Here is an 11,113-nt window from a genome sequence, read left to right as displayed (position 1 = left end):
AACTCTTGTCCTCAACGTATATAAACTTTTGAGTCCTGTTTGTAAATTTCCTTATCCTTAGAAGGACTTTTAGTCTCACTCTCAGATGGATGCCTGAAGAGAAAATCCAAGGATTTGTATCACACAGAGGATTTTTTGTTATACTTGTAGTTCACTTTTGCTCAATTATATTCTGGATAAGCAGCTTTTAAAAAAATATATGTTTTTTTGATTTCAGAGAGGGAGGAAGAGAGAGATAGAAACATCAATGATGAGAGAGAATCATTGATTGGCTGCCTCCTGTACGCCCCCCACTGGGGATTGAGCATGCAACCCAGGCATGTGCCCTGACCAGGAATCGAACTGTGTCCTCCTGATTCATAGGTCGAAGCTCTACTACTGAGTCATGCCAGCTGGGCTGTATAAGTATCTGTAACTTTTACTTAAAATGTTCACTAATATGTGTTGTGAAATATTCTTATTCCTTATGGTAAATACCTCCCCCCTCATTTGGAAACAGTTTAGCTTATATCTTGTCCGTTCCTTCTGCGGTCTCTAAATCTAGCCCCTCTGTCCTCAGCCCCCTTCCCTTTGCCAAAGCTGAAACTAGCCCCAGTGGGGTTTACCACTTGATCTGTCCTGCCGGTGATCCCTGGGCCCTCTCTTGCCATGAAAGGACTCATATTGTGGAGGTAGCAGTGTTGTGGGCTGGTCAGGTAACTTCTGTTACTTAGCAACTTTCTCCTGCTTTGTTAAGTTGGGCTGTTCAATCTCCTTAATGAATAAGAGCATCAAGCCAGGTAATTGATGCCTGGACGTTTAGCTCATGAATAATTGACTGTCTGGGTAATCCTAGATACATTTCCTCGATCAGATTGTACAGTGGAACAGTCATGTCATAGCCAGTGTCGAGTTTTTTTTTTGTCTTCATCGGTTTTATGATGTCAGAAATCTGCTTTCTTGACCCAAAGGCTCAGGTGAACAATGGAAGCAGTGATCCTCCCTAAGCCGGGACATGCTTCCTCTTTCCTCCGCAAGAGCTCAGCGTTTCCCCTGTAGTTTGGGCTTAGAAAAGTTTCAGCTCTTCTTGTTTATCTTTTTGGGTATCTTTTCCCACATACATCGGGAAGGCAATGTGGCCCGAAGGGGAGGAGGGAGCTGGGAATTGGGTTTCCAGGGCAATGCCAATCACTTACTCTGCCGCTCCAGGCCAACGTTAGCTTCTCTGACTTATTTATTCATTTATGCATTCATTCAGCACACATTTAGAGCACCTCCTGTGTTCCAGGCACTGGAGACGCCACAGGAAGCGAGGTTGATCTTGTCTGCTCTCAGGGAGTTTATGTTCTAGTGAAAGCACATGGGTGATAACCACTTAAACAAGTAAAGGAGCAAGTAATTTTCAAATAGGGGTAAGTACTAGGTAGAAAAGTTAAAGTAAAATTAAAGAGGAGTATGAGATAGAAAGTGACTGATGGCGGGGATGGGGTGGATGGAAATAATTTTGATTGGGTGATCAGGGAAGTCCTCTCTGATGAGGTGACATTTGAGCCAAGAAGTGAAAGACAAGAAAGAGCCAGCAGATGAGGAAATGGAGGAAGAAAATTCTAGATAGGGGAACAGGAAAGCAAAGGTTCTGAGATGGAAATGGGCTTAGCATATTTGGGGGCCGTGAGGTGAGAGCGGATTGATGGGGAACACAGTACAAGGTGAGGTGGATGCCCACATTGGACACTCACCGTGGATACCTCCCAAGACTATAAAAAACCTGTGTGGCCTTCCCCTGGGGATCTGAATGAAGAGGTACAGATGGAGCTAAACTTTTCAAAATATATGCCAAATCAATAGCCCAGGCAGCGTCGTTCTTTGCATTTGAAAATCAGATGCTGTCACAACCCAGTTGAGGTTAGTTCTCTCATTCCATACTGTGTACTGAGCTCCAGGCAGTGTTGGTGATACTGGGTGAATAGAAGTGGCAAAAACCAAGTCCCTGCCCTCATCAAACTCACGTTCCATTAGCAGAATACACAAGAAACTAGTAAGTGCAATACTGCTATGAGGTATATAAGATGATGAGTGTCATGGAGACATAAAGCAGAAGAGGGCATAGGAAATGGGGCTGGGGCGAGATAGTTGAGATGTATATGGTCTGGGAAGGCTTCACTGACTAAGGAGACCCATGAAGGAGGTGTCAGAGTGAGCCATGCGAGTCTCTGGTTCGAAGAGCATTCCAACCAGAGGGAACAGCTAGAGTACCACTCTTTTCCTGGAAAACCATCCTGCCAACAGCCTGCCTCCAATCTGGGTTGTGTCCTCTTCTATGAGACTGAGCAAAATATCACTTTCCTGCTTAAAACCTTCCACTGCACTTGAGATAAAGCACAAGTTTCTAACCAGGGCTTATAAGGTCCTATTTGATCCCTGCACCTCTCCAAACTCATCTCCCTTTCCCCTTGGCTCCAGACACAGTAGCCTTGCTCCTGGTCTTTGAACTCATAAGCTGATTCCCAGCTTGGAGAACAGCACTTACTCTTCTCTCTGCCCAGAAACTCTTCCCAGAGATTGTCATAGGGGTGGTTCCTTCTCTTCACTTGGGTCTTAGCAACTCAGAAAAGGCTTCTCTGATTCCCTCAAGCCCCCTGGCCATTCCCTGTCACAGAGCCTCCCCTCCCCCAACCCCTTCCCCGCTTCCAGGAGTTATCAAAGACTCACAATCAGGAGGACTTACCATTATTCACAAAGAATGCAATCATTTCCTTCTGCAGAAACCAGCCCATTGCATATAATATGCTCTTTGGAGGAAAAGGAGGTTATAAATGGGACATGAAATGAACAGAACACCCACCTACCATATTGTGAGGCTTGCAGCACTTTAGAATGTGACATTCCTTTCCAGGTCCTTCTGTTCACCATCAGACATGATTTAAAATTTCAAGACTGTGTTGCAAATGCATGCACTGCTCAGGAAGTAGGATGCAAGAGCAGGAGAAATGGGTGAACCGCCATTCTCACAGAAGGAAAAAAATGCTGAAAAAGCAGTAGAGAAATTGCCAGGTTCTCTATATTTCTGACCAACTAGAACTTGAATGCTGAACCCAATGGTAGACCCTATTTGTTATATTAAAAAAATTTAATAAATATAATAATTATAGGTAAATATACATGAGAAGAAATGGAATGGGGTAGTGTTTATAGTCTTTTGTTTGTAAAGTGATGACCTTTAGTAAAGAAAAGGCACTGTCTATAAAATTCTTCTGGATTAATGTATTAAAATATGTCAATGGCAAGGTCAACTTTATGTCAAAAACTGAAATAATCCTTTACCCCAGTTCACTCAAATGGATTGGACCAGACAGAAAGATCTCTTCTACCACCACCACCGCAGCACCAACAGCACTCCCCTCCAGACCCCATAAATGGATCTACTAGGTCAAAATATCTCCATGCCCCAGAATGGCAGCTCCATCAGCAGTGCTGTGTTTGGGGCCACAGGATCAGCAGTGCTGTGTTTGGGGCCACAGGATGAGGTTACACACACACACACACACACACTCACACACACACTCGTGCACACACATTTATTCTCCAGCTCAAATTTAATGGTGGTGCAAATCGGGGGCTGTATAAGTGTCTTTGAAGCCCACTTTGTGGTGGTACATTACCAGAGCATGGAAATTTAGAGCTTTAAAAAGGGAGCTGGATAGTTTCTCCTCTGTAAGAAATGCCTGCCTTTGGTCCCTCCAGGAAGAGAAGGGAGTGTGTTCGGATGGGGAAGGCTCTCTCTGCCCTAGATCCAGACAGAAAGCTGATGGAAGGAGCCCAGTGAAGGAAGCAGGCCAAGGTGGCCGCATTTCGCACCCCAGCCTGTCCACCCTCGGCCCACTAGGTGAGCACACCCTCTCCTCATTTCCACAGGTTCAATCCCCGTGAGTCATCACAGTTATTTCCAGTTTGGTGGATTTTTTTTTTCCTTTTCAAATTCAGGAGTCCCATCAATTATTTAGGGCTGGGGGATGAGCTCAGGCAGTGACACCTCTGCAGGTCTGTATGGCATTTCTGAAGGGAAACCATCTGGCCTTCCTTAGCTCGTTCATCCCTGGGCTTCTCTCCCTGCCTGGAAGGTGTGGTGGCCACAGACCGAGCCAAAACCATCAATATTTCACAGCTTTAATTAAAGTGAGCCGAGATCTGCCGGCCTCTCAACTGGTTCCTTTTCCAAAACAAGCACCGGCATGGGCATGTAAGCAGGGGCGCAGAGAGAGAAAAGGGAGTTTGGCTAATTCGGGGGCGGGGAGGGAGGGGAGCCCAGGATTTCATTTATAAGGATGAATTATAAACCGGCCGTGGTGGAGTAGTAAATGCCCCGGTGCTGGCTGTGGGGCAGGAAAGAGGGAAGGGTGCCGCCTCTTGGGCTCTCTTTTGACCTTTCTTGAAAGAGATCAGAAGTTGGGCAGCTGGAACCGTAGCCTGAGTTCTGGCTGCATCCACTAGCCTAATATGAAATATCTCCGGGGTCCCGGCAAAGGCTTCACAAACCACAGGACAGGGACAGGGTGAGGGCTGGGGAAGGAGGAGGTGTGGTGCGGGTCTCTGCACTGTTGCCACCCCTTCCCGAAAGGATCCCAAGTGCCCAGGCCCGCGCCATCCAGCCCTGCGGACAGGAGAGCCCGGAGCCCTGCGATTTATACATCTATTAATTACCTCCAGCATGGAAGAACTGCCTATAAATACAGTGGCACTTTAGATAAAACTTTCATGCAGCTATTTAGATCCTTTAAAATATAAATGATTTCCTCTAAATTTTTTATCATAAATCAGGGCATGGAGCTAGGCGACAAGACGCCGCTTTCCCCCCTGATGAGAGCAAAGCCTTCACTTGTTTCCCCTCTTTCTTTTTCTCTTCTACTTTTCTTTTTCTTCTTTTTTTTCCCTTTTCTTTTTTGTTTTAATTTACAGAGGCTGGTTAATGGCTCCATTTCTCTTTACTGCTCCAGAACTTAAGGAGAAAGTGAACAGGTGGCAGGACGTTTCACCCCCTTTCCTGGGGGCTGCCTGGTGTGTGTGTGTGTGTGTGTGTGTGTGTGTGTGTGTGTGTGTGAAGCCTGTAGCAGACCTGAGTTCAAATCCTATCCCTGCCACTTATTCCTGTGTGGCCTCCAGCAACACCCTTAACTTCTCTGAGCCTCAGCCCTCCCACCTGTGAAACAGAGGTAATAATAGTACCTACTTCAGAGGTAGGGTGGCTGTAAGGATGCACAGAGTCAGGCAGAGTAAGAGCTCAAGAAACAATGAGCTGTTCGCTGGTAGACAAGTTACATCACCTCTCTGAGCCTCAGTTTCCTTACCTGTCTGTAAAGAAAAGGTGGAGGGATGATGTTCACTTCTATGGAAGTGAAGACTGAATAAGACAACACAGACTCTCTGCTTCTTGAAGCAGGATCCATGAAGCCCTTGTTTATTCTTGCACCTTCAGACCTAGCATGTGCCTGGCCCAGAGGAAGTACTCAGCAAGCAGCTGGTGAATACATGAAGCAGCAGATCCCCCTGCTCTGCCTGCAGTGCCCCCTGCAGCACCATTAGAACTTGGATTCCGTTTATGGTGATGGATTTGGCCCTACACTTTCCCCAAGATCTACATTTAGAACCTTGACATATCCACACTGAAAGGGCCCGTGGAGCCTGTCTCCCTTGCAGTGATGAGGAAACAGGCCCAGAGCCTCTGAGTGACTTGTCCAGGGGCACATAAGCAGGGCAGCTACATGTCCATGTTTGAATCCAGACTCCCTGTGCTCTGTCCACCAACCCTTGCTGCCTCTTCCCAACCAAGCTGGTGAGAGAATGGCCTAATTCTTTGGCCATGGAAGAGATGGCAACCAACTAGGCCTCATGGGCATTGACTTTATGACTTTGAACTCGAAGATGCCTATGAACTGGAGCAGAAGAAGGCAAAACCAGTCCTCATGTGCCAGAAAAAGGACCATGCATTTTTTGAGTCCAGATTCTTGAGGATAAGCACAGAACTGGCCATGCTGCTAATGACACAGATATTCAAAGTCTAGAGCTCAAAGATGAAGACACAACGGGACCGACACTGAGGGTGGAGGGAGGAATAAGAAAAAGCCAAGCATTGACTGTAGGAGGTTATTGGGATGTCTCCTGGGCAATGCACCCTGATTCTCCATGAAGCAGTGAAGCAGTCGACTCAACTCAGAACACTTGGGGTCTTCCTCTTCCTCTCTGGACCACTGCAACCCAAGTCCTGCACAGCCACCAGAAGTAGGCTCACTGTCCTGGTTAAACACTCCGATGGCTCCCCACTCTCCATGGAGCAACACCTCACCCCTGCAAAACCCGAGGCCTGTCCTTTGACTACATCATTTCCCACATTCTCAGTTTCCTCACCACACTCCCACCACTCCAGCCTTCCTGCCCTTCCCTGACCACCCCACGCTTGCTCCCACCTCAGGCTTTCACCTTATGGCTCCCCCTCTCTCCATTTTAGCCTGCAGGCCTCGGCTCAGAGGTCGGTCACTCCTTCCTTTTCTACCCACGGGTTCTCTGTTCCATCACCCTGGTTTACTTTCTCTGTAGCAGCTGTCACTACTGGGGGGTATCTCTTTTTTATTGCTCCCCTTCTGCTCAAGCATCAGTTGAGGGGGGTGCATCGTGGGGAGTGGAGGTGGGTAGGGGTAAGTGGGAGTAGGGTGTATCTGTCTTATTTGCTGCTGAATTCCTATTTCCTACCATGGCGGCTGCCACATAGTAGGCGCTCAATAAATGTGTTCAATGAATAGGCATGATGGAGAAGGGCTCTTCGAGTTCTCTTGACTCCATCCTCTTATTTTTCAGATGAGGAAACTGAGGCTGTGAGCAGTCAGGGCCTGCCTGGAGCCCTACTGCCCGAAAGCCTGTGTTCAGTCCTCCGTGGGGACCCCAGGGGAAGGGGAGGGCTCCTGGCACGTGCCGATCCCCCATGGATGCTCGGCCTTGGGCTCCTGGGTCCCTCTGGGCATCTCAGATCCTCTGAGTCCTCACAGACAATGCAAGGCGAGCGGCCGACAGGCGAGTCCCGCAGCAGCTGCGCAGGCGGCCAGTACATGTGAGAAGTTTGTGAAAGGAGATGAGAGAAAGGGAGAGGAAGGCGTGGCTGACGGCTGCGAACACCTGGCCAGGCAGCCCCGCCAGCTGCCTCCCAGCCATGGCATCTTGAGTTCGGCTGTCCTATCAGGGCCATCTCCCATTCCACCCCTCTCCCCCCTCCCCAACTCTCCAAGGTGGAGCTTGGCCAGGGATGGAGGTGGGAGGGGGTAGTTGCTGGCTTCTCCATGAAGGCACCTCCAGAAGCATGCCTGGAGCAGGGCCAGCCTCTAAGCCCCTGAAAGCCAGACCTTCTTGCCTTGTGGGAGAGAAGTAAAACCGGGGCACCCAATTCCTTAGCCCCTGAGCTTGGGGGTCCTTGAAACTGGTGATAGCCTACGATGTTAGTTAAAATCAACTTGGGTTCCTGTCCTCACTCTACCAATGCTTAACTGTGTGGCCTTGGGCAATTCAGTCTCTCTGTGCCTCAGTTTTCTCATCTGTAAATGAAGGTAATATTATCAACCTCATTGGCTTGATGTAGGGATTCAGTGTACAATACTTATAATGCACATAGCCCGGAGCGTGGCACTCAAAAACCACTCCATAAATGGCTCTTCGTGTTGTCACTACCATCATAGGTCAGAATCCTGGGGAGGATACTATTCATGCCTGTATTCGTTCAACATAAATTATTGTATAAGCTTTTACATGATGCCTAGCTTGTAGACATGGCACATGGACTGGTAAGATTCATCCTCAAAGAAGTCCCAGGGTCCTTCAAGGAGCACAGATCATAAAACAGCACATTCTTTCTAAGGGGTAATAGAGAACAATGCAAAAATCTCAGAGAAGGAAAACTGTCTCTTTGAGTCCAGATTACCTATATGTGAATCATGGATGTCTTATTAAAAGTCAACTTCGTCCCTGTGGTCAAAATCTCTATGATCCTGTGATGCTGTATTTTAAGAGGCTGCAGATAATTCCTACTCGCACTAAAGTTGAAAACCACTGGCCCACAGGAAAATGCCTCTGCCCCCTGCCCCAGCATCCCTACAGAGCTGGTCCTTTCGGAGGACATAGCGCTTTGTGTCCTGATTTCAACTTACATGTGGCAATTTTATGTCCCCACTAGACTCTGAGCCCCTGAAACAGTGTGCACTATGTCTGCAGAATCGATCACAAGACCCAGCAGTCAGCAGGTATTCTGAAATGATTGTAGAATGAAGAAAATGCCCCTTAATGTCACTTGCATAAGTGCCCATATGGTTCTTACTTGGACCCTCAGACAGATTTTGTTTGGCCTATATGGTGTGTGTGTGTGTGTGTGTGTGTGTGTGTGTTTGTGTATGTGTGTGCATGTGTGTGCATGTGTATGTGGAGGGGTGGGGGTATATTTTAATTGCAATTTAATTACAATTAATTAAGTTAATTCATTCATTTAAGGTAAGGGGGGGCATGTGCTCTCCAGTTTATCACAGTCTCCATCTTCCCTTTTATGAGTCCTGCTCATTTATCTTATTGGACTTGCCCCTAACAGAATTTAAGTTTGCAAATCCTATAAAGTGTAGAGAACGTTATCAACTATATTCTAAGGCTCCCCTTCCAGTTGCTTTCTGTGTGGTCTCTTCCTCCTTTCTTCTCCGGTCGGTTAGCTCCACGGCCTTCTCAGAAAGACCGTCCTGAAGGATGGGCGTCATCTCACTGCTGGCTGCCCAGAGCGGCTAGGACCTTAAAAGGAAGGATGGGGAACACCCAGGGAACACAGGTTGCCTGATGCAAGCTTGGGTTTTGATTTGTGATCCTAATGCCTTGGGATGCTGGAGTGGAAGCTGATGAGCTGAAGGTCAGCACTGGAGGCCTAAGGGGGCCTGTTGGTTTTGCTCTGTCTCTGACCCCTGCCTGACCTCAACCCTGGTTAGTATCTCCCAGGCCCCTTAGGGGAAAAAGCAGAGAAGGATGGATGTGGATGGGCCTCTCCCTCTGTTTCTGGAGGTTCAGCTTCACAGACAACTCAGATATTAAGGAGCGAGTATGGTCTCAAGGCACCAGCTCTGGGCTAGTTTACATTCTCCCTGGAGGATGCAGTATCCCCAGCTTCCCTTCCCCTTTTCTTTTTTGGTTTTGGGCAGAAACAAGAATGAATGGTCCTAGATGCTAGTGAGTGATAAAATAACACTGCATTCAGCTTCTGGGGAGTTGAATGTCTCTGGAGAAAAGCTCTGATTTGCTCAAAATATGTTTCACTTAAATTAACCAGAATGACAGTCTTTTGCAGGAGCTGAGGCACTTAGCAGTCATCTAGTCCTTGTGAGACAGACCCGGTTTTAGAATGCTGTCCAAACCCCAGCCCTCCTGAGGCCCACGGTTCTGGTGCATATTCTGTATTCCAAGAATCCCACCAGCCTTGCTCTGTGCCCTGTGCATGAATCTGCATCCCTCTGCTGCCGTGCAAGTACCCAGTCATTTTTCTGCAGTGGACGTTAGACTGGTGACTCTGTGAGGGCCAGGAAGGAGTCCAATCCAAAGCGGGGTCTCAGCCCTCTGCATGGGGTCTGGCACCAAGCAGGTGCTGAATGAATGGAGGAGACCAAGGAGCCAGTTTGCACCTGCAGACCAGCCATCTACAGGGAGATGACCCAGGACACTCCCACTCCCAAATGCCTTCTCTTTAAATTGAAGGGGGAAGAAGAGAGGAACACTTATTCCATGATTCCAATGTGCCAGGCACTGTGCCAAATGCTTATCTCAGTGTATGCCTCACAGCCATCAGTGGAGGAGCAACTGTTATCCCCATTTAACAGACGAGGAAACTGTGCTGGAGAGACGTTGAGATGGCTCGAGGCTTCCCAGCCAGCGAGAGGCAGAGACGCGTTTTGAATCGGAGGGCAGGACCTGTGCCCCAAAGCACCAGGTTGTGAGGAGGTTTACTGAGCACGAAGGATCGGTGCTCAATGCTTTCCTTTCTACTTTGGCTCAAACCGTCTTCACCAGAACCGGAAAAGGCAAACACGAGTGAAATTCCCATTGTAGAGCCCAGGTAGCTGAGGCTCAGAGAGGTTTAGCAGAACGGCCTGGCTTGACTTCCCGCACCTGGGCTGAGCCCTCTGATGGGCGGAGCTGCCAAGGGCTCCGACGCAGTGGATGGGGAGACCCCAGAACAGGAAACCCGGATCTAGGCAGACCTTCCCTTTAGGCCACTGGGTGGTCCCGCCCCCGCCGTGTGAACATCTGGGAAACCCGGCCCAAACCCTGCGGCGCGCGAGGCTCAGCCCGCAGGCTGGGCAGATCTTTGAACCCCCGAGGCCTCTCTCCCCTTGTGGAGGCGGCGGCCTCCGCGACGTGGGCTCAGCTGGGCGCTCAGGGCTTCTCTCTGAACCTGGTTTTGCTCTCTCTGGAGGGCGGCGCGGCCACAGCCCCAGGATTCCCCATCCATTATTCACGATGTTTACTAGTGCAGGGAAAGGAGAGGAGGGAAGGAGAGGGGATGCGAGCAGGGGGGAGGCGGGGCGGGCAGTATTAACCGGAGCACTTCCGTTCCGAAACTTCAGAAAGGAAGACAGGGTAGCTAAGTGACTAAAAGCCTGGGAAGTCCGACGCGGACGCCTGGCACACAGTGGGCCACCAGTAACTATTTGTGAATGGATACCGTGAGGAGCGAGTGAATGAATGGCTCTGTTCCCAGCCAGCCATGTTGTCTGGGGCCGATTACTTAACCCTCTGACCCGGGTTTTCCTCCGCTGTAAAACGCAATAACAGCACCTACGCCATAGGGTGTGAGGACGCCAGGAGCTAACTCTCTGAGCTGCCTAGCACGTATTAGGAGCTCCGCGGCGGTCACTATTGTTATGGGGATTGGGGCCTGCTAGCGCTGGGGGCCAGGCAGAAGTGCACCGACTCCCAAGGTCGCTGCTCAGTCCTGAACTCACTTCTAAAAAGTACTTAGTAAGCTTCCTTAGGCTGTGGGATGAGGAGAGGGGGTAGGGCTAGTTGTCTTAAGCAGGCAAGAAAGCAAGGTGGGGAGGAGCCACAGGCTCTGGACTGGGCAGGCAGTTAC

At 49.1% G+C, this 11,113-nt stretch overlaps 1 protein-coding gene across 1 annotated transcript in view; it reads left to right on the top strand.

Moving 5' to 3' along the window:
* Positions 1-3,782: 3,782 nt before the first annotated feature.
* Positions 3,783-11,113, top strand: part of POU4F3 (POU class 4 homeobox 3) — a 10,807-nt gene continuing 3,476 nt past the window's right edge. The window contains exons 1-2 of the mRNA XM_023751991.1: positions 3,783-3,865; positions 8,192-8,258. Of these exons, the coding sequence (XP_023607759.1) occupies positions 8,220-8,258 (39 nt within the window). The 5' untranslated portion in view covers positions 3,783-3,865; positions 8,192-8,219. The remainder of the gene's footprint in view (positions 3,866-8,191; positions 8,259-11,113) is intronic.

The sequence above is a fragment of the Myotis lucifugus genome, unplaced genomic scaffold, assembly GCF_000147115.1.
Source record: "Myotis lucifugus unplaced genomic scaffold, Myoluc2.0 scaffold_28, whole genome shotgun sequence".
NCBI classification, from domain to species: Eukaryota; Metazoa; Chordata; class Mammalia; order Chiroptera; family Vespertilionidae; genus Myotis; species Myotis lucifugus.
This window is presented reverse-complemented; position numbering and strand designations above follow the sequence as displayed.